Genomic DNA, 24,172 nt, shown 5'->3' with positions numbered 1-24,172 from the left:
ACTCAACTCATTGCCTTAGGTAGCAAAATTATTAATGTGTGAGAAGTTTCTTTTTAATTCATGTTCTCAGTATCTCTTTTGCACTAATGCTAGGATGTGGACTAAACCACTGATGTTGAGTTGATTCCTATTCTTGGCAACTCTCTGAGGCTGTAAATCTTAAAAGGAGGAGCCTGTTCATTTTTCTCCTGAAGCAGACCCTGTGGATTCGAACTGTTGGCACCTTCAGTCAGCAACCTAGCATATAACGCACTGGACTACCAGTTCTTCAATTTCGTTCCACTCTGCTTCATTTAAACTAGACCCTCTATTGGCTGGAAGGCTAATAGGAAATGCTCATAGGAAGTGCACTTGAATGATCCTTAGAGATACAGAAGCTCATTCATGAGCACTAGTTCCTAATTCCTGTGTCTGTATTACACCAGTGACCCACACTGCGTGTGAATATCAATGCCTTTATAGGAGCACCATGTCGTCATTTATTTGGAAGGAACACATCAGTCAGAAGCACACTGGAGAGTGGGAGGGACAGTGGACAGTCTTGACACTAAAGGAACAGATTGCTCACTGACATTTAGTGCACTCTGTGTTCTAGCAAGAGTGAGCTCTTTTAACATTTCTAACATATTGATACAATCCCAGAACTGTTTTCTTACCTCGTGCATGCCTTTCAAGCTTAATTGGAAAGTGATTTTCCAGGTTTTGTGTGAAAGGGGTTGAGCTCACTGAAAATACTGCATTTGCACTTGAGGTCCTTTTGAAATAGTTAAACATCTTCTAAATATAATACTGGAGTATATTTTTTTTTCACAAAGTAGGACTTTTAATGGCCACCATATATTAAGTACTTAATATGTGGCAGGCCTTATGCTATATGTAACTCCCAAAATAATCCTGAATATAACAGCTTTCCCATTTTATAAATGACATTACTAAGATCCAGAAAGACAAAATTATATACCGAAGTTTATATAGCTAATCAGTAGCTATAATCTGTGTAATTCAAACTCTAATCAGTATAACTCTAAATAAATCTATGTTCTAAGCCACTCTATTACATTAATACTGGCTTCCTAAAATTCAATTAGATTTAGATATTTTGGAGAGTTGATAGTTCCGCCCCCTTGCATTTGTATTATTGGATTGGGTTCCTCCTTTATTCTGACTTGAATCAATAAATGACTGATATCCCAGGAGTACCTTTAAATGTTCTAGGATGAAAAATTAAAGAAGCTGGTAGAACAGAATGGAACAGATGACTGGAAAGTTATTGCCAATTACCTCCCGGTAAGTTAGTAGATATTTCTTTTATTTTTGTGGGAGGGAAGTGTTCAAAAGATATTTGAGAAGAGATTGATATATTATGCATTTACTTACATGTAAGAATTATGGTGGAGAAATGCCCCATCAGCAAAGTATATTGTCCTGAAAGTAATTAGACTTTCTAGATAGATTGCTAAAGAATTTCTAGAACTTTTAAAAAAGTTTGCTTTTTGTTTTCTGTTTTCATTTATCAAGGTAATATAAATTAGTGTTTGATGATTTAGTACATGTTAAATGGCTAAGCTTTTGATAATTCTCCAGAGTTAGCGTCTTCTAAAGTCCCTATTTTGGTCAAGAGCCATGCTTTTTGGCACCCACGTTTAGAATTTTTGGATCATTTTCAAAATATCACCACCCCACCCTCATCTTCTATAGGGAGTTGCACGGCTGTCCCTCTCAGGCAGTTTGACTACACCAGTGGCTTCAGAGTAAAGATGGTCAGTTACTTCCTTTGTAATATATGGTCCTGGAAATCCGTGCAGGGTCAGCTATGAGTCAGTTCTGACTCATCCTGTATATCCAAGCATTTACTAAGTATGTATCTTACAAATCTGGAATTCCATTGTCACGACTCACTTTCTTCTTATTCTCAAAGGCTAGGCTTGCTCCCTTTCACCTAAGCATTCGCAGTGCCCTCCTATCACTGGCGTCGTTCGTGTGTGCAGGAAAAGTGGGCCGCACCGAGAGACACTGTCAGAGGGGTGACACCAAAATGTCTACAATTTTTGTGCATTTCAGCAAAAATGTATTTTTTTATAAAAAAAAATATCCTTGTGGTTAGTTAAAACAACAAAAAGAATCTCTTTAAGCCTCACTTATGCGACTTTTTGAACTCCCTTTTGACCTTTCTTACGCGCTTTAATCAGAGTGATGGTTATTAGCCAATTCCAAGGCCACCTCGAATCACATGTTTTTGTCTCCATGCTGTTGTTTTCATTGCGTCCACATTGCTTGTTCATTTGTTTTTAATGTGAGCAAAAAAGGAGTTTTATTTGGGAGAATACTAAGCAAAGGGAGACATGGAGGGATAAGGCTGAGGCTGGTGTTTTAATAGCCCGCGATTTTGTCAGATTTTCTAATGGTTTAGCTACAATATTGTGGTAAGTGGTGAACCTGCAGCAAAGCTATCTGAGACTGCAGTAATAGTTACAAAGGGAAAGTTTTTTAAAAGTATTTCAACTGTTACTCATAATGCTGTAACTAACAATGTAATTAATACAGAAGGATTCTACAAATGAATTTTGTTTCTAGTTCTCATACAATCTTGGCAATATTACATTTAATTACTTTATAAAGATATTTATCAAATATTTTATATTTAAAATTGGTGCTAATAATAATGGTCTGGTGTAGGAGGAAGGCCATGGAGGGCGCCTCTGTGACTTATTATGCTGTCTGACACCAGCCTGTTGACACCAGCCAGTGATCCCACTACTAGCTGACCCTCCTTGTAGCTTTCTATGTTCCAGTTTATCCCACACACTATTGGCTGATCAAGCTTCCTATTATTCAGCCATCCATTATTTTTTAAAAAGTTGCAACAGCCCCATCAAGAAACGAATGGATAGAGAAGCTCTTATATATACACTCAATGGAATACTATGCAGCATTGAAAAACAAGGAACTCATGAAATATTATGCAACATGGATGACCCTGGAGGACATAATGCTGGGTGAAATATCTCAGTCACAAAAGGACAAATATTGCATAGGGCTACTGTTGTAAACGAGGGTTGAGGGAAGACAAAAGGAGGGGAGGAATGATGTACATTGCATTGAAACAGATGAGGGAGAGAACTATTTAAAAGGGGTCTATGAATGGATATTTTTATCATTACAAAAGTCCAGAGTGAAGGCTGCACAGTGAAGTGGACTTGGGGGGAGAGATTGCATAACAATGAAGAAGTTTATCTTTTTCTTTTCAAGGGGAAGAGTGAATTGGGGGGAGGGGTTGGGTAGGGCGAAAAGTGCAACAATGAATGACTGGAAACCCTAAGTCTCTGTAAACTTTCATTAAAATTAATAAAATAAAAAAAATTACAACAGCAACTTTAGCATCTCCCAAATGAAATGAAACTGCCTCAACCTGACTGGCACGCCGGACCCTTCCTACAGCCCACACTCTGCTCCAGTTCTGTTTCCTACTTCCCCTCTGTGAGCAGATTTGGTTAAACTCATTTCTGCTTTCTCTCCTATGGGCTTTTGTCCCTGACGACCCCACCACCTAGAATAGTCTCCCTTTACTTCTCAATTAGAGTTCTGCCCATCCTTCATCTCAAGAGCTTTTCTGACTCTTCCTCAGCAGACAGAATCTCTCCTCAGAACATTTCTCTCTCCATCGCAGTATCCTTTTACATTGGTCTTTTCTTGAGTCTGAATTACAATTTGCCTTCTACTATAGTTAATTATATTTCCCCCCTTCTTATAAAGGTTTAAGCTCTTGAAAGGTAGGACCTACCTTTTATTCATCTTTATTCTCTTTGCATTATAAATCCTGGCCCTGAATTGAGCATATCTATGTGCATAGGGTCTCTATGAATCACTGGGGACTTGACAGCACATAAAACCAATGACAAACAACAACATCAGTACAAATGGGAGGCAGACATTGGCCTCTTAGGGTAGCTTTCCATTGAAAAAAAAAACAAACAAAACAACAACAACAAAACCAAACAAAGAAACAAACACAAAAACCCCAAACCAACCACCATTAAATTCATTGTGATTCTCTAACAAGACTAAGATTACATCGCCACTTTTCACACGAAACAGATGAAGATTGATTTTAAGGTAGATGAGAAGGTGCGAATGCAGGATCTGCTCCTTTCATTCAAATGATGGGAGACCAACAGTCCAATTTAGATGCAACTTGATAGAGTCTTGGGGTGTTTTTTTTTAACCTATAAGTAGTAAGAATCACTTATTCTCACCACCCATGCCTTCCCATGTTCTTGGATGTCTTCATGTGTATTGGATGTGTATAATTCATATTGGAACAAAGTCTTCATGAGCACATTAAGTTGTATCAATGTGACAGTGCATCTTTTATTTTATTGGACTAGAATCGAACAGATGTGCAGTGCCAGCACCGATGGCAGAAAGTCTTAAACCCTGAGCTCATCAAGGGTCCTTGGACCAAAGAAGAAGATCAGAGAGTAAGTTCCTTTTTCACTGGTGTATTGAGTCACAGTTAAAAAATATTCCCTAGATACCTTTGTTGTATGTCTTCACCTTGAAAAAAAACCAAACACAGATAAAGTGTGCAAACAGGGAGTAGAGGACCCAATGCCCATATTTCCCATAAATAAATGCAGATTCTTAGACTTTTTCTAAAGATCTTGTAACACTGAAGAATTATGACACTGACTCATTATGTAACATTAAAACACAGGTTATTTTTGTGTGTTTATCTGAAGGTGATAGAGCTTGTACAGAAATACGGTCCGAAACGTTGGTCTGTTATTGCCAAGCACTTAAAGGGGAGAATTGGAAAACAATGTAGGGAGAGGTGGCATAACCACTTGAATCCAGAAGTTAAGAAAACCTCCTGGACAGAAGAGGAAGACAGAATTATTTACCAGGCACACAAGAGACTGGGGAACAGATGGGCAGAAATCGCAAAGCTACTGCCTGGACGGTAATACTCTGTCAAAAAAATATATTGGTTGGGAAGAATAAGGGAGTGGGTGTTGGAAATTCTGTTTTAAGTGAATGGTGAGTGGATTACAATCCATTGATGGTATTTCGTTGGATGAACCTGAGCTGTCATTTTTAAGAGATCTTAGAATTTATGTGGTTGGAGATTTGAGCTAAAGATCAGGATCCTTCTAGTGGTAAGCACTGGACCAGTCTTCTAAACTTCTACTTTAGCTTCCTTTTCTCCATTTACAAAGGTTTCTCACTACATCGGGGAAAAGTTAGGATCAAGGGAAATGAATGTCAACATACTTGGTAAACTACCCAATTCTAAACAAATCATTGGAAACTGAGGGCAGTTTATTTCTGGTCTGAATTCACACAGTTGATTCAGACACCAGAAGGAATTTGGCCATCATTTTATGTAATACTGGCATTCATTACTCATTGTTTTATTTTAAGTAAGACCATATTTCTAAAATTATCATATAGCTTCCAGATTTTAATACAATGCCCATCTAATGTTTTATGTGTAAGGAAACAAACGCAAAAACAAGCTGGTTCATTAGGGGTGTCATGGAAACATTTTTTTCCCGTCCATACTCCCCACCAAAACATTAGATAGTAAACAGATTTTGTTGAATTTGTCAACTTTTTCATTACAGTCCAGGAATAATGTAAGATAGACAATAGTTGACCTTTTTCTTCTTGGGCTTCCTTACCAAAAGTGGAGAAAGGGTCATTTCAAAGAGGCAGTGCCTAGGATAGCCTCTTGACACTCTGTAGCATTTCCTTCATCTAGTTTGGTGTCAGCTTAGAGAACTTCAGAGGTTGGTGAAAGAGGGCCTCTTTTAGCCAGAGAGGATATGCTGTGGATTCTTCTAAAAATTAAAGGGGCAACTCAACTTCCTCTTTCTTTCGCTTACATCCCCCACCCCCAATGAAATAGTAAAAAAGAGGCTTAAAACGGTTTTTTAAATTGAGAAACTGTTTTCCTGATAATTGAAAGACTTTCATTAACCTGCCATGCAGCCTACAGATATTTTGAGAGTTAGGACTTTTTTCCTCATGGGATCCATTTTCTACCCTCGCCTGTCAGGCTATGGAACATTTTGGATGATTTTCAAAAGTTGAGAGTTTTCTTGACTCAGAATTTCTTGATGGGGCTGTAAGAGATAATAGAGTAGACAGTGAACCAGTCACAGATTTATCCTTCTACAATTTCCCCAGGTACCTACTGTATGTGCTTGGTAGGCCGGTTGAAGTCACACCCTCAAGAGTGATTTTCTAAGAGAAGGAAGTTGGCATTTTTAGAAGAATCAGGACTAGAGGCTTGGCCCACAATTAGAATGAACATATGGGCTATTATGCTGAGAATAGACCTTTATCAAGAAAACACAATGGCCCAAAGATACCAACATTTATAGAAAAGCATCTCTAGTCCAGTGATATAATTAAGAAAAATCTATGTGTTTAAAAGTCAGGTAATAGAGAAAGCCTGATCTTAGGAGGTAGAGAAGATCAAAATGGTCAAACAAGAATGAAAACTATTAGTGGCTCCAACACTTAGATCTCTGTTAGAAACAGTGTTCTGTCATTGAGTTTGAATCTTTATTGAAATACTGGTTTGTAAAGTTTTTCTGTGATGTATTTCTGTGCAGAACTGATAATGCTATCAAGAACCACTGGAATTCTACAATGCGTCGGAAGGTGGAACAGGAAGGTTATCTGCAGGAGTCGTCCAAGGCCAGTCAGCCTGTGGTGGCCACAAATTTTCAGAAGAACGGTCATTTGTTAGGTTTTCCTCATGCTCCACCTTCAGCTCAGCTCCCTCCACCTGGCCAGCCCTCAGTTAACAATGACTATTCCTATTACCACATTCCTGAAGCTCAAAATGTAAGCCATCTCCAGGAATTTAGCTTACCGAGATGCCTGCTTATTCCCGCTCTGTGTGATAGTACCACCTGACAGCTGTATACTTTGCAGAGACAATTTTAATAGCCCTGATCTTGATCTGATCTCACCCTAAGCCCTTTGAGGTTGGTGAGGGGTTTTTGCTTTCCCTGATTAATATATCCAGAAATGAAGCTGCTATGTGATTTTGTCCAGAGTTCATAGAGATAGTGCTGACTAGAATCCAAGCTGATTGATTCTAAAACGTCAACATTATTGCTTGCTACTTCCCACCTGATTTGAAGTAAGCTCTTGAGTGGATGTGTATTTAGCAAGGTGCTGCTGAAGAATGAAGAGATGGAAATGCATTTGTTGTCTAACTGGTTTCTTTTTCAAAATGAAAAGTAATTATCAGAACTGAAATTCTGATAATTGTAAGATTGATTCTGACAGGAATCTGACAGAAATGTCTGGATTTGAGAATTCATTAAGTGATTGTACTCTTCCCGATTCAGAAAAGAGCTTTATGCCTTTGACTATCTGACATCTTTGTTTTTCCCCCTGTTTTTTGTTTGGATTGTTGTGATTCCTTTTTTATTCCTAGATGCTTATGCAAAGAAGTAGTTCACTATGGGTAGAAAAGGAAAAATGAAGAGAGACAATGCAACATGAATCTGAAAACTAATGATGCTAGACAGTGAAAATTGTTCTAATATACAGAGCTTATATCCAAATTCTATGCAAAGTATATTCATAAACTATTTTAATTTTCCGTATATATTTCATACATTTGGCCCTAGACTTTCCAGAACAGTCTCAGGTAATGCACTCATAAGAGTTTCTGTTTATCATTAAAACCTATAATGAAAAAGAAAAATATTTTTCTTTTAAAACAGCTAATACTATCAATTTTCCTCATCATAACTTCTCTCAGATGCTCATAAATGCTCAATTTCTATTTTATTTTTCATTATTCTTCTTAATTTAGAAAGATTTCTTGTCAAAGTTGATGTAAAGGTCACATTTTCTTCACTATGCGGTAGCAATCTCCCCTCTTTCACATAATTGATTACATTTCAAATTGCAATACCCTTGTAATTGTTGGGTGACTTACCAGCAAGGCGTTGTTTTCTCAATTTTGGAGCAAAACTTCAGTTAATGATTCACATTTGTTTTACCTTTTTGGTCTAGGTCCCTGGTCATGTTCCATATCCTGTAGCGTTACATGTAAATATAGTCAATGTTCCACAGCCAGCTGCTGCAGCCATTCAGGTAAGATCATTCTGAATTCATTTCCTAAAGAAACTTGGTAACTGTCAAAGGCACAGATTTTAAGAAATGCTTGATGTTTTTCATCTCACTATCTGGCCCACTAAAGTAAAAGGAGCAGGGGACTGTAAGGAGCAGGGGTAACGCTCTGACTGTCTTTGTTTCTGAAGCGAGTTTGCCTTGGAATTCTCTGCTGGTGCAATGCGTAATGTATTGGGCTACTAACTGAAAGGTTGGCAGTTCAAATCCACCGGCTACTCTGCAGGAAGAAAATGGACAGACTCGGCCCATAAATGTTCATGATCTTAGAAGTCCTATTTGGTAGGGTGACAGTGAGTTAGGACTTACTGAGTGACAGTGGATTTTGGGGTTTTCGGTTTCTTTGTTGAAATAGCTAAGTCAGTATCCACTGTAGCCTCAGATTTCACCTGACTCCCGCAGTCTAGAGTAGTAATATCTGTGAAGATTTCTACAGGGAAAACTTCAGTTGGCATTTGCTTCACCAGGAAGGCTCAGGGCTGTGTGTGATATGGCATGATGGTTGATTGTGTTTACCATTGTGTTTACAGCTTCTAGGCAGATCTTTATTTCTTTTTCTCCCTCAACTTTTAATTTCAGAGACACTATAATGATGAAGACCCTGAGAAAGAAAAGCGAATAAAGGAATTGGAATTGCTCCTCATGTCAACGGAGAATGAGCTGAAAGGGCAGCAGGCGCTACCTGTAAGAACGTGTTGCTGGAGCGGGGTGTGGCAGGGGGACCAGCTTTGCCCAGGCTCCGCTTTGCTCTCTTTCTTCTCTTCTGAATATCTTCTAATCAAGGCTCTGTGTTTAATAATACTTAAACCCAAGGAGTTGCTTGTAAAACAAAATTGGTACCGGGATGTATATTGACTAAATTGGACATATTTTTTTCTATTCCAACAGCAGAAAAATAGGCATCCAAAATTGTCAGCCTTGATTTTTTCCTCTCCTCTAGGAGGTCTATAGTCAATTCAAAGACTAACAAAGAAAAGTGAATTTAAATCAACATTAAAAAAAAAAAAAGCTGTTCATCTTGCAATGAAGATATGGTGCCTTTTCATTTTATATTTTTAATTTTCTATTTGTTTTTCTAGTTTTTCATACTTTATCGTTTCAGCTTTGCTGTGATGCAAGTTCAATTGTAGTTGTTGTTGTTGATTGCCTTCGAGTCGAGTATGACTCATAGTAACCCCCTGAATAAAAGGCCTGAAGCCCCTCTACAACCATCGACATTTACCAAAGTTCATAGAGTTTCCAGAGGCCACCTTCTCCATAAATAACAGCAGTCCCTTTCTTTTGTTTGCATGCATGGGAGCTGTGGGGACCACTCCTGAATTCTGGCATTTTTTTTCTCAGTGATGGTGTAGAAAACTGAGACTGCGACTTGTGCTTTGTAACATGTGTAGCTAGCCGACAAAGAGAATAAAAAAGAAGTGATCCCAGTAGGTATTCTTAGGAGTAAATGTCTTGTCGTGAAATAATAAAACGATCATGTGCATGATATTTTAGTTAGACCACTCTTCAGCTTGAGCTGCTATTTTGCAATTTCTCCTGTTGCACGGTCATGCTGAAAGGAGACTTCTGTTAACTCGCTCTTCTGCTTTCCTGACCACGTCGGCTTGGCCCTTCACTGCCTTGCTGCAGTCTGGAGCATTAGAAAGGGACAGGAGATACAGGAGGGTGTGCAAAGGAGAGCAGTGCTGATTCTCAAAGCACATGGCCCTTTTGTAAGTTAGAAAGCAAAAAGACCAATTCTTAACTCACAGTCAACATTTATGGACCTTCCAGATCTTAAAGTGGATTTTAAGACTCTTTTTTCCTTTTAAAATTTTTATTTTATATTGGTTTGCTTACAAAGTTTGCATACATTGTGTTTCACACTATTCTTCATTCACACTGTGTGAATCATTCCCATTCATTCTGTGTAACAAAATTAATCACCATTGAACTATGCCCATCATCACCCTGTCTTAAGACAAATTTTGTGAGAATTGTCACTTTGTGGCACTGTCTCATTAATTGCCAGTTTAACAATGTGATGACAGTGAAAGTCATCGTGGCAATGGCAAGCTGGGCCACTATTAAAAAACCAGGGTCTTGCACTGATAAAAGGAAACATCTTGACAACTGTTTCATAGGCGCAAGTTCTGGATGATGCAACTCCTTTTATCTTCCGTCCAACAGCATCTGATACCTTGTGCAATTTCATTGCTAAGTTCCTTCTCCCTTTCTTCTCCCCACTCTTTCTTTACTTCTTGACACCCCCTCCCACCCGTTTAGACACAGAACCATACATGCAGCTACCCTGGGTGGCACAGCACCACTGTCTCCGACCACAGCAGACCTCATGTAGACTGTGCACCTGTTTCCTGTTTGGGAGAGCACCGCTCCACTCCATCTCTGCCTGTGGATCCTGGCTCCCTGCCGGAAGAAAGCGCGTCTCCCACAAGGTGCATGATCGTCCACCAGGGCACGATTCTGGACAATGTTAAGAACCTCTTAGAATTTGCAGAAACACTCCAGTTTATAGATTCTGTAAGTAGAATGGTTAAGGCAAGTTGATGCTTTCAGAAGGGGGTTTAGGTAACCCATTTCTTAAAGCCATTTTCTATTTTGTTGTTAGCCAGTGCTACTAATGTAAAGATAATGATTTTTAGCCTGAGTGTATATTTCCCCCTCCCAAAGGTCTGATTTCATAAGCTACCCAGGTAAAACTTTTTATGCCTTGAAGGCAAAATGTTGATCTATGTAGTGAAGATAGTGATAATTTATAAGCTGACCGTGGATTATAGGAATGATGTCTGAGTTATATTTGTTTTTTTCTTACTTTGTTTATTGTTTTGTGCTTCTCTGTAATTGCCTTGCTTTGGGATAGCACATTGTAAATTGTATCTGCTCTGTGTATCAACACATTTGAAGTGGTTATCTGTTCATTTGATGGTACTCCATGGCTTTCCCCTCCAAACACTGATGATGCTGACAAGTCCCAGTTGGCCCACCAAGTCATCTGCAGTGAAACCAATTTGAGCGCAGGACACCATGAAACAAATTGGAGTTTAGCACTTTCTCCAGTGAAAGTAGTAATTTGCTTAATTCCACTGGCTTCTTGGTTGGTTAAAAAGCATTTATTACATTATCTATTGGATGGGGTATGTAGGTTTTCTTTTTGCTTTAGAAGGCAGGCAAATGAGAGTGTCAGGATGTCCCAGCAACTCACCTGCAGGGCTGCCTCATAGAGTGTCAGGATGTCCCAGCAGCTCACCTGCAGGGCCCGCCATGAGGCAGCATGATCACCATGAGGCAGCCTGAGTGATGCTCTAATGCAGTGTTAGCAGAAGAGCTGTTCACCTTGAAGCTGGTTCTGGAGAAGTCAGTCAGCTGTGGCCAAGGATTCTTGCTGCATTCAGCACCGTTCAGCACTGTTTTAGGTGATGGCACATGTGATGTACACACTGTCTCAAAGCTCTGTGCCTCCCACATCGTTTCAGGATTCTTCATCGCGGTGTGATCTCAGCAGTTTTGAATTCTTTGAAGAAGCAAATTTTTCACCTAGCCAACACCAAGCAGGCAAAGCCCTCCAGCTTCAGCAAACAGAGGGCAATGTGAATAGACCGGCAGGAGAGCCTAGCGCCAGGTTGAACAAACGCCTTGCAGGGGAGGTTCCCCTTGACCCACCCAGGCCCTTCCCTCCCATGAGGCACAGCACAATTCCACTGGTCATCCTTCGAAAGAGGCGGGGGCCAAGCAGCCCCTCAGCCGCTGGAGAGGCTAACTCCTTCCTATTTGCTGACGTCAGCAGCTCAACGCCCAAGCGTTCCCCTGTCAAAAGCCTGCCCTTCTCTCCCTCGCAGGTAGCGCACCATTTCTGCACAGATGTTACTAATTTTCAACAGACACCTGAGCCTGAATAATCTAGAAACTAATCCTTTGGAACAAATGACTAATTACTGTGGCCTTGCTGATTTCATTCCATTGTTCAAGCTAGCTGTTGCTAAGTCACACTGCCCCCCACCCCCAAAGTGTAGGCTGCCTGCAAGTTGATTGCTGATTTCCTTCAACGATTCTCTTAATTCTTTGGTGGTTTGGAAGATGAGTGGTTGCATGGCATGCGCTTTCATTGCTCCAACTGTAGTTTAATAGTTCTCTCTCTTCTTTGCTCATTTTTCCTGTCCCTTTTCAAAAATGTTAACGTTCCCCGCCCCCTGAACCTTTGTTCATTTGTTGATATGTGATTCACTGGCCCAAGAGAGGGGGGACCTGAAGCATGTTTTGATAATATATGGGTTTCCACTGTTTAAAGATCCTCATCCATCAATAAGTGGAAAAGCTTCACAAGAGTATGAGGAACAAATCCGTAAGGACAATAGTTTGTTTTCATTTTAATTTATCAACTTTGGCTCTTTCAAATTGTGCTATACTATTTTATTAAAATAGTTTTTGCCAAAAATATGATATTACTTCACGTTGCTATTATTAAGGCATGTCAGTTACAATTCTTATTTGTGATCTGTGTTGTCAAACAATATGATTGAGATCAGTAGATAATTTGGCGCTTTAAAACATTTTCCAAGCATATTTGTTGCACTTGTTTTAGCTTTAGCTTTAAATATGAGCGAACAACACAAGAGGAAAAAAGAAAAGTCGTGGTTTTCTACTGTATTTTCTGAACTGTGTTATGCAGAACGTTATTTCTCTAAGATTTTAATAGGTGTTCCAGAAAAATGTTTAAATATGTAGGTATACAAGCCTGGAAAACAAAGAATCAGATTTCTTTTTAAAAAATTTATTTCTTTTATTACTGAATCTCTTACACTTTTTGATATGCTAATGTGCACCGTGAATTTCCAGAAAGATTTAAATATGTTGTCTTTCCCACACTTATTTGACCTTGGAATATTTTGTTTCAGGAACACCTATTATTTTCCCAGAATATTGATGTTCTGAGAAACACAGCTTATTATTTAAGAGTTTTTCAAATAATGTGAACTTTCTATAATAGTTTTCATTTATAGATTATTAAAGAGAGAAAATAGAATAGGAAAAGAAATGATAATTATTTTCCTTAAAAACCAAAATTTCTGAAGAATTTCTTTTCCACATTAACAAAGTGTGTCCCTCATTCTCTGTAATGGCAAGTGCCATTTATTGAGGATACTTCATTAGGATTTTGCAAGGTTTTCCACATTGATGCTAGAATTCTTAGAAATCAAATTCTAATTTTTGTATGTACTCAAATGAAACAAAATAGTGCTCTGTCCAACAGGACATTATTGGATATTTTTCTTTATTATCCTAATATATATTTATTCTATAATGGGTCACTGAAGCATATTGGCTACCAAGGTTTTTTCTAGACTTGGACTAAATGAAGAATGACTATTTAATAGAAGTAATTTTTTTTCTTTCCCCTATGTTTAGTTCTTAAACACTTCCAGTAACCATGAAAACCTAGACTTGGAAATGCCTTCTTTAACTTCCACCCCTCTCAATGGTCACAAACTGACTGTTACAACACCATTTCCTAGAGATCAGACTGTGAAAACGCAAAAGGAAAATACTATGTAAGTTCTTGGCTCAAGAATAAAATTATTTCTCTTATTAAAAAGCAATAGCGTCCCATATAATCCATATTACTAATCCACATGTATGTTTCTGTATATTCCTACACTAGTATATCTTTCTTAAGCATATTAACCACTGCCAAATGGTATAAAATGGAAGGTTAAACTAAATTATACTTTGTAATTCACTTCAAATGTTCCTAAATATGAGCAGGTGGTTTCCATTCACTAAGATCTTTTCATCTTACTGAATCATGGTTTTAAACCTCATTTCATCTAAATAAATAAGCATCAACATGATTGTGATTCACATTTTAAAATGTTTACTCTTTTTGAAGTTTATCTGTAGTTAAGATCTTGTTGGATATTTTTATTTATTAGTTATTATATCATTTGTATCAAGGAATATTAAATTATTAAAAGTCAAGGGATAATGAAGTAATCATTTCTACTCAGTTAATGTCACCAATTTAAATAAATGGTGGAGAAAATCAGTATGAATTATAAGCGCCCTTTCAAATAAATGCCATCTTACTATTTCCAAGCACAAAAAGTACATTTTATTTTATTTTTTTAAAGTACATTTTAAAATTTAACATATGTTAGTTATGTTAAACTCTGTGTTAATGCATAGATAAGATTAATTTGTGAATGGCAGGAGATATTCACATCTCACAGTCATTTATAAAGATTCAGAGGCATGATGCATGTCTTTAGAACTGTTATAAAAGATGAAAAAATTTTTAATGCTGTTAGCCTTAGGGGCATGATATTTTGACATACCTGAAAATTTGTAATACGCATATTATCTTTCCCTTAATCAGCATATTTACTTCACTAACAATGACTGTACATTTGTACCTCATAGAAAAAAATAATAAAATTACTAGGTAGAACAATGTAAGAGATAAAGGTATTTTTATCTGAGCAATTTTTTTTCTTTTTCAAGTTTTAGAACTCCAGCTATTAAAAGGTCAATCCTAGAAAGCTCTCCAAGAACTCCTACACCATTCAAACATGCACTGGCAGCTCAAGAAATCAAATATGGCCCTCTTAAGATGCTAGTAAGTTTTCTAAAAGGTGTTTGGATATAGATTATTTATCAGTACAGACAGGAATTTTCCTCTGATGCAAAAATATCCACTCTTCCCTGCAGCCTCAGACCCCCTCTCATCTAGTAGAAGATATACAGGATGTGATCAAGCAGGAATCAGACGAGTCTGGAATGGTTGCTGAATTTGCAGACAATGGACTGCCTTTACTGAAGAAAATCAAACAAGAGGTAAAGCTCGAGGTCCTTCGGAAGGAACAAGGGTCGTATCTTGCTTCCGTTGCTCTTCCCCGCATGTGCTTAACGTACCTGTCATCTTGCTGTATAACACCACCATTTAGAGACTTTTCACAGAAGATCTCGTTAGAAGGTATTGCCAGAAGGTAGCCATGTGGTTTTTCATTTGAGAAACCAAGCCACCACCATCTAGCTCATATTTGGACAGAGAACCTGGAGCAGAGGAAAGGGGGCCAATAAGTCAAGCAGTTTTTTACCAAACTATTGTCATCAGGTTAGGTGTATCAGAAATGGAGCACTGGTGGTCTTGTCCATAGGGTGTTGCCTACTAGTCGAAAACAGTATCTCTCTGGCGATTCAAATCCAACAGCAACTTTACGGGAGAAAAATAGGCAATCTGCTCCCATGTGATTTACAGCCTCCTGAAAACCTGCTGACGGGTCAGCTGAGTCCATTCCAAGGTGATGGCAATCAGTTGAGTTTTTATATTTGATATTTATATATATATTATGGAGTTCTTGTGGCCTAGTGGCAATAAGCTGCACTGCAATCCCAAAAGCACAGGGTTTGAGGCCACCTGCTGCTCTGTGGGAGATAGCTGGGCAATCTCCCGGGTGATTAACTGCCTCTGCAAACCCACTGGAGGGTCAGCTATGGGTCAGTTCCAAATCTGTGGTACACAACAACATATGTATAATTCCAAGCACAAGAAGTACATTTTATATGGCTAAGCACAATTGATAACAGTGCATCTAAATTCCAAAATCAATCTCCACAATAGTCTATGTGTTTCCTATTGCCAAAGGGGCCCTTTAGAGTAGTGAGAGAAGATCTTCACCCTGAAACCTACAGCGTCCCTTTTCAGCAAGAAGTAGCTAAGAGAATACGCAGTCCCCTTTTCCTTATGAATCAGGGTGAAGTCTCTCTCAGGGAGGAGAGATAGGGAATGGCAAAGGATGCACTGACAAAGGAAATTAATCAGAACTGGCTTTGACACGCACTGTGGTAGTGGGACAATTAAAACAGACTTTCAAGGGAAAAAAAAGAGGAATGAACTGGGGGGTAGAGAAAATAGTGCAACAATGAATGAGTGGAAATCCAAAATCTCTGTAAATGTTCATTAAAATTAATAAAATTTAATAATAAAAGAAGTACACTTTAAAAGTTAATGTAACATTTCTTTTTTAATATGGGACTGTGAGTAAACATTCATTTACATATATACATTATATATGTATTGTGAATGTGTGTATCAATACATTAAATATACACTTAATAGTTGCTGTCAATTTTAAGTTACCTCATACCAACCCATGTGTTACAGAACCACACTCCATAGAATTTTCACTACTATGATCTTCTGAAAGCAGATAGCCAGGACTTTTCTTCCGCTGCACTTCGGAATATATCCAAATCACAAACTTTTTTGGTTAACACACTTAACTATTTCACCCAAAGACTCCTTAGGGGTGTATGCATATGGTGTGGGTGAGTGTGTGAGTGCGAGAGTCTAGCTTGCAAAGATCAAAATGTGAGCTTGTTGGCTGGTGGCATTTCAAAAAGGGTAGTTACAAAACCTTTTGCATTGACGCCTTTCATAGTAGGGACAATGTTTGAGAAATTTGCCATATATTTACTCTGGAATGTGAATGTTCCATGAGAAGTTAAAACAACCCAGCATTTCCTGTTTGCCTTCAGGTGGAATCTCCAACCGATAAAGCGGGAAACTTCTTCTGCTCAAACCATTGGGAAGGGGACAGTCTGCACACCCAACTGTTCATGCAGTCCTCGCCGGTGGCCGACGTGCCGGTGAGTACAGGTGCCGACATTGGGCCCAAGTCATAGCAGCTTCAGTGCGTGGCCTGATGGGTGCCTGCAATCTCAGCACCATCAATGCACCAAATGCATCAAGTTTCTCAGTGTTCTCTCTCACATGATTGCTTTTTGTGTGATCTTTAAAGTATTGAGTCGAATGTTGAGATTTTATTGATGTGGTATAAACAGACTCCCTTCCATTCCAGAATTTTATTTCTTTTTTATCATTGCAGAATGTTATTTTATTTTTACCATTGCAGAATTTCATTTTATTTTTTTTGCCATTGCAGAAATTTCTTTTTTTTTACCATTGCAGAATTTTGCATTATTTACTTATCATTTGAGAGTTTTGCTCATTTAAAAAAAAATCTTCAGGAACGTACATGTTGTTACTAGGTGGCAGTGAATTGAGTAAAATTCATAGTAACCCTATGAGCAATAGATCGGAACTCTGTCCTGTGCCATCCTTACAAGCTCTGACATACTTGAGCCCGTTGCTGCAGTCACTGTGTCAATCCACCTGGATGAGGGTCTTCCTCTCTTTTGCCCTCCTGCTAGCTCCCCAAACATGTCCCTTTCCAAAGTATAGCCTCTCCTAGCAACATGTCCATAAAAAAATTTTCCATAAAATGAATTTTTCCATAAAAATGAATTTTTCTATTTTCCTCGATTGTCATATTTGTCTCCTTAATGGATGAGTGAGTCCTACTTTCTTGTGTACTTCTCTCTTTCTTGGTGTGTGTCACTTCTAGCACAGTGTCAACCACGTCCTTGGTTCACAGTAAATGCCCAGTGTTGTAATGTGCCCTGCTTTGGTTATTACCATTTAAGATCTTTTAAAATCTTACTCTTTAAGTTTGTAACTTAAAGAGTAATTGTCCTTGGCTCATAGAGAATCAGAGCTAGTGACTATTTATTGGGTATATACTAAACTCTACATACTGTTTTAAGAGTCTCAGACACATAAATACATTTTTTTTTCTTCATAGCAACCTTATGAGATTGGTAATATAATCATGCTCATTATTCCATGATAGTATAAGTAAAGGGTCAGCAAAAGAGAGGAAGACCTTCAAGGATAAAGATTGACACAGAAAGTACAATGGACTTGAGCATGACAAAGAGCTTGACAATGGCACAGGATGAGGCAAGGTTCTGGTCTGCTGTTTACAGGCTCTGAGCCCTGGTCAACTTGACAACACCTAACAGCAATCTTATTCATATTGGAAACAGAGGCACAAGGAAATGGCTCAAGCCTATATGACTAATGAGTGGTAATGCTAGGACTGAATTTAAAAGTCTGAGTTCTTTCAACTGTTATACTCTACTGTCATTGATTTGTAGCTTGAAAATATTTCTAAACCAGTATTTGAAATCATCTTCTCAAATGAAAAAAGTAATACAAAAACCATTGCTATTGAGTTGGTTCTGATTCATAGCAACCCTGTGTAGGACAGAACAGATGGGCTTTTAGAGGTTCTGAGGCTGCCCATCCTTATAGGAGAAGACTGCAGGAGCCAGTGGGCTCAAACTGCTGACCATTTGGTTAACAGCTCAGTGTTTTACCCTTTGCTCTATCAGGTTTTCTCAGTTTCCTCAGTAGAGCTTAGCAGATCTTTGATTTTAAAAAACATGTACCCTGGCGAGTACTGGTGGCCTAGTGGCAAGAAGCTGCACTGCAATCCCAGAGGTGTGCGGTTCAAGTCAATCAGATGCTCTGCTGGAGAAGGAGGGACAATCTCCTCCTGTAACAGTCAGATCCAATTTGATGGTACACACACACACAAAAAAAAACACAACCCAATAATAAAAAAAATTTAAAAAATTTTAAAAAACCATTTACCCTGTAAAGAATTTTCACAGAGGAAGATATTCAGATGGCCAACAGACAAGTGAAGAAATGTTCCAAATCAATGGCAATAAGAGAGATGCAAATCAAAACCACAATGAGATACCATCTCAATCCAGTTACAATGCAAAGTTTAACAGGACAGCAAGTCATAAATGTTGGAGAGGATGTGGCAAGACAGGAACTCTTATACATTTTTGGTGGGATTGTAAAATTGTACAACCACTCTGGAAGGCAGTTTGGAGTTACATAAAAATTCCATATGACCCACGTATTCCACTGCTTGGAATATTCCTAGAAAGAATTAGAACTGAGGCACAAACTAATGTTCATAGCAGCATTATTCATCATTGCAAGAACATGGAAACAGCTCAAATGTCCAAGCACAATCGAATGGATTGGAAAATTATGGTAGAGTCACACAATGGAATACTACACAGTACACAGGAGCAATGATTTGTAAATTAGTACCTAATTTGGAGGGACTAGAGAACATTATGCTGAGTGAACTAACTCAGTCCCATAAACACAAATACTGTATAAAACCATTATTGTAGAATGAGTATAAGGATCCAAGAGGGGTGAGAGAGGAAGGAGAGCAGTGAGGATGGGTGGGGAATGGAGGGTGGTCAATCACAGGCTTGCATAATAGGGTGGGTGGAGGCTGTGTGTAAAGGAAATGGGAAAGATACATTGTGAAAAACAGTGTATAAAACGTTTTAAATAAACCAGTATTTTTTAAAAAAAATGCATGTATCCAACAATTTCAAAGATATTTGTTGAGTGCCTACAATGTGCCACAAACTGTGGCATTATTTGTCACCACAAGACTACATAGTTAGTAGAGTTGGGTTTTCCTTTAAATTCATACTACTGCATTGAGTCTGATTCTTGGTGACCATCATTTGGATTTCTGAGTCTGTAAATCTCTCTGGAAGGAGACTGCCTCGTCTTCGCCCCACAGGGCTGCTGCTAACTTCTCCAGGAGCACTTTGTGAGCAGTCCCACACGCCCACCACAGGCCCAGGGCTCCTTTTTTAGCTCACAGGGAAGTGGAATTTTTTCACACTAATGGATATAGCTTCATAGTAATCTACACCGAAAGTGTTGCAATTGAGTTGGCACTCACGTCTTCCAGTCTCATTTACATTTCAAATTATTCTCTTTCCCTGTAGAATATTCTTACAAGTTCTGTTTTAATGACGCCAGTATCAGAAGATGAAGACAATGTTCTCAAAGCATTCACTGCACCTAAAAACAGGTCTTTGATGAGCCCTTTGCAGGTAATTAATGGTTCTTCCAATGTTGGTAGCTTAGAATTCATCTGCTGAAAAAGTGATCATGTTATATGGTTCTCTTTATTTTGGTTTATTTTTTTGTTTGTGGGGGTTTTTTTGGGTTATTTTTGTTTGGATGGGCTTTTGGTGGGGTTTTTTCTTTCTTTCATATTATGCAAAGAGAATGATCCTTTAAAAAAGCTTCTGGATGTCTAAAGCTTTTTTTGTTGCTATCCTATAAGACATAATTGTTGTTGTTGATTGCTTTTGAGTCAAGCACGACTCATAGTGACCCACAGTGAACAAAAGGCCTCAAGCCCCTCTACAACTATCGACATTTATCAAAGTTCATAGAGTTTCCGGAGGCATGTTGGAATAGTGGATGCCAAGAGGAGGGAAATATTAGTATATAGTAATACAATACATGGCCTTTAGTCTCAGTTATCATTAGTTATATGTCGCGCCATCATGTGTGTTGGAATTGTGTTATGTAATTAAATCTTCTATTATGTCTTGGAAGCAGGAGGGGCATCCGCTTCCTAAACAACATGCCGCTATGAACTTTGATAAATGTCGATAGTTGTAGAAGGGCTTCAGGCCTTTTGTTCATAGAGTTGCTATGAGTCGTCGTCAACTTGAAGGCAATCAGCAACACATTCAACTATGCTACACAAATTTGTCTGTGTGGCTTGGTTTATTTTTTTTCTTTCCAAATTTTTAGTTCCTAGTATCGTTAAGTAATCAAAGCTCAGGTTGTTGTTTAGACTTTAGAAGGAGTTTGAAATGACCTAGATAGAAAGGAATGAGCCCAGGTGGTGTACTGCATGAGATATTGGGCTGCTAAGCAAAGAGTGAGCAGTTCGAATCCACCAGCTGCTCTAAGGAAGAAAGAAAGGCAATCTCATCCCTTTTAGATTTACAGGCTCAGAAATGTGATGGAGGATATCCACAAGCCAGAACTGGCTTGACAGCATTAGGTTTGGCATTTTTGGAGATAGTAAAGAATTGCATTTTGTTTGACTATCAGATGCAAGTGCTTAATGCCCTTGTCTTTTAACCAAAAGTTTGGAGGTTCAAGTCCTCCCAGAGCCATGTCAGAGGAAAAGCCTTATGATCTGCTTATGAAAAATCAGACATTGAAAGCCCTGTGGAGCACAGCTCGCCTCTGATACACATAAGTCAGAGGCCACTCAAAGGAACAAGAACTGGATTTGACTATCAGGATAAGAAAGTCAGTGATGTGTGGATAATCTGTACTTGACCATCTGCTGTCAGGTTTTAATATCAAAGGAGATTTTCCTTGCAATTCAGGGGTGAGTGTAAGCTGATGAAACACAACAAATTTTGTATTAATCCTAAGCCAAATGTAAATAAGAATGCAAATTGGCTCCCCTAAATTATTTAAAGCAGTTCCCAACAGTAAATAGCTTCATTCCCAACCACCTGTAGACCTCACCATCTGTCCCCTGTGCCTCACTGAGTGAGGTGTCAGAAACCCTGGGGCATCCAGAAAGCCTGGGGAGATCCACAGAAGTCATGCTTCATTGTTGTTATGTACCGTCAGGTTGGGACTGGCTCAGAACTGACCTCCAGTGGGTGTTCAGAGGCAGTAAATCACGTAAGAGTTGATTGCCCATCTCTCTCCCACGGAACTGCTGGTGGCTTCGAGCTGCATGTGTTTGGATTGACAGTGCAATACTTTACCACTAGGCCACCAGAGCTCCTTCTACTTAATTAGGACAGTCAAAGACTCTTCCCCGATGAAGATGGTACCCTGTGAGAAGCTCAAGCCCTTGCTCAGAGGGATTTGTTGGCATTCCAGTGGGTATCTCCCTTCAAGATGTGAGAGTACTAACAAGTTCCTTTTAGCAATGGTGCGTGAAATCCTACCAGTGAGAAATCCATTTAGGACACTTGAGAACAGAAGCCACTGGGTGGAGTTGATCCTGTGGTTTCTCCCTTGGGTTTCTGAGGCTGTACATCTTAACTGAGGGATATTGCCTGTCTTTCTCATGGAGCAGCTGGTGAGTTCAAACTACCAACCTTTCTGTGACTAGCCCAGAACTTAATGCTCTTCACCACCATGACTCCTTTGTAACATCTATTTTTGTTGTTGTTGTTATGTTTTGTCAAGTCACCTGAGACATATGGAGACCCTACGTACAGCAGCTTTGAAGTCTACCCTGTCCTGAGCCAGTCTCACTGACTCTGACTCACCTACCCCCATTGCCCCATTACTGTATTAATCTGTCTCATCCGGGGTCTTTTCTTCTGTGCCATAACATCTATTATAAAGCAAAAGCCAAACCTACTGCCACAGAGTTGACTGACTTGTAGAGACCCCACAGGACAGAGTTGTGGTTGTTATTATATACCATCGAGTCATCTGCAACTCATAGCGACCCTATGTACATCAGCCCTAAACCCTGCTCTATCCTGTGCCTATTTCACTGTATCTGACAGTCCTACCCCCACTACCCCCGTGACTAAATCAATCCATCTCCTCGAGGCTCTTCCTCCCCTGTGCTGTCCCTCCACTCTCCCAAGCATGATGTCCTTCTCCAAGGACTGATCCTGCCTTGCAGCATGTCCAAAATATGTCAGATGGAGCTTCAGAATCCTTGCCTCCAAGGAGCAGCCTGGCTTCACCCTCTCCAGGATGAACTTGTTTGTTCTTCTAGCAGTCCATGGTATATTCAATACTCTTCCCCAGCACCACAGCTCAAAGGCATCAACTCTCCTTCTATCATCCCTAGTCATTGTTCAGCTTTCTGATGCATGTGATTGCAAGGCCATGGCCTATATCAAGCACACCTTAGTCTCCATACTGACATCATTGCTCTTCAGTACTTTGGAGAGGTCTCTGACAGCAGACTTTCCCAATGCAATTTGTCTTTTAATTCCCTGGCTTCTGGTAGCAAGAGTGTTGATTGTAGAGCCAAGCAAACTGAAGCTGTCAACAATCTCAATCTCTTCACCATCTATCATGATGCTGCAATCAGCCCCGTGATAAGAATTTCTATTTTCTTGATATTGAGCCTCAATCCCTATTGAAGGCTGCAGTCCTTGACCTTCTGCAGCAAGCACTTCAGGTCCTCCTCAGTTTCAGCAAGCAGGATTGTATCATCTGCATAACACAGATTGTTGATGAGTCTTCCTCCAATCCTGATGTCACATTTCTCCTCATAGAGCCCAGCCTCCCGGATAATCTGTTCTGCATATAGATTGAAAAGATATGGAGACAGGACACATCCTTGGCACATATCCTTCTCAATTTTGAACCAGTAGAACTGCTTTATATCGTTTTCATTCATTGTGGAAATAGATCACTACATCCCTCTCCCGCAGACAGGTCTGAAGTGCTGGCCCTTGTAGCAGAGCCCTTAGCCAGTGCAGCACCAGGATTCCTTACACTTGGTGTACTTAGTATTATTTGTAAGTAGTGTTAATAGAGTGAAAAAGTTGTGGGCATTTATTATATGTGAGTCAATCAGATTGCTTTCCTAGCTGTCTCTGTCTGCTTTACTTGCTTTGACTAAACTGGCTGTTGTCTGTAATGTATGTTAGGAAACATTAGTGCTGCGTAGAGCATCTGGGGAACTGTTCCTTTAGTCAGGCTTAAGTAAGGTCTTCATGGAGGAGACTCAGCATCTCAAAGATTGGGAGTCGAGGGCCAGATAGCGTTCCATCAAGGCATAAGAGGGACACGCACAGGAGTGAGAAGCTGGTCGAGACAAAGCCCTGCCCTTTCAAAACCTTAACACAGAAGTGGTCTGAGGTCCAGAAGGGAAACCTTTTCTGTCTTTTTCTTTCTGTTGTCCTTCCTGAATTACCTGACTCTTGAAGGCCAGAACATAGCATTTGACTAGTACTACCAGTCTTTATTATTATGATGATGATATTATTATTATTATTATTAATTTTAATGAAAGTTTACAGAGACTTAGGATTTCCAGTCCTTCATTGTTGCACTTTTCTCCTTGCCGACCCCCTCTCCCCCCAAATAACTCCTGTCCTTGAAAAGAAAAAGAAAAGCTCTTTAATTGTTATGCAATCCCTACCCCCAAGTTCATTCTACTATGTAGCCTTCACTCTGGACTTCTGTAATGACAAGAATATACATTCGTATATCCCTTTTAAACAGATCTCTCCCTCATCTGTTCCAGTGCAATATACATCATTCCTCCCCTCCTTTTCTGTCTTCCCTCAACCCTGATGTCAGTCCCATTTTGCAACA

The 24,172-nt window shown here is 39.2% G+C and overlaps 1 protein-coding gene across 8 annotated transcripts in view; it reads left to right on the top strand.

The window, feature by feature from the left end:
• The window catches only part of MYB (v-myb avian myeloblastosis viral oncogene homolog), a 56,011-nt gene that overhangs the window by 5,819 nt on the left and 26,020 nt on the right, over positions 1-24,172 (top strand). The window contains exons 3-15 of one of the 8 annotated variants that reach the window (XM_006884957.1): positions 1,216-1,287; positions 4,386-4,478; positions 4,740-4,960; positions 6,621-6,855; positions 8,044-8,124; positions 8,740-8,835; positions 10,426-10,680; positions 11,634-11,996; positions 13,564-13,706; positions 14,656-14,770; positions 14,863-14,988; positions 16,693-16,803; positions 19,834-19,941. In XM_006884957.1, the coding sequence (XP_006885019.1) occupies positions 1,216-1,287; positions 4,386-4,478; positions 4,740-4,960; positions 6,621-6,855; positions 8,044-8,124; positions 8,740-8,835; positions 10,426-10,680; positions 11,634-11,996; positions 13,564-13,706; positions 14,656-14,770; positions 14,863-14,988; positions 16,693-16,803; positions 19,834-19,941 (2,019 nt within the window). Of the gene's footprint in view, positions 1-1,215; positions 1,288-4,385; positions 4,479-4,739; positions 4,961-6,620; positions 6,856-8,043; positions 8,125-8,739; positions 8,845-10,425; positions 10,681-11,633; positions 11,997-13,563; positions 13,707-14,655; positions 14,771-14,862; positions 14,989-16,692; positions 16,804-19,833; positions 19,942-24,172 lie in introns of all 8 variants that reach the window. The other 7 variants (XM_006884958.1, XM_006884956.1, XM_006884959.1 and 4 more) reach the window with 7 other exon arrangements.

Source organism: Elephantulus edwardii, unplaced genomic scaffold, assembly GCF_000299155.1.
Source record: "Elephantulus edwardii isolate Elephantulus edwardi_28Jun2011 unplaced genomic scaffold, EleEdw1.0 scaffold00039, whole genome shotgun sequence".
Lineage (NCBI taxonomy): Eukaryota > Metazoa > Chordata > Mammalia > Macroscelidea > Macroscelididae > Elephantulus > Elephantulus edwardii.
Note: the sequence above shows the minus strand (reverse complement) of the source record. Positions and strands in the feature narration are given on the sequence as shown.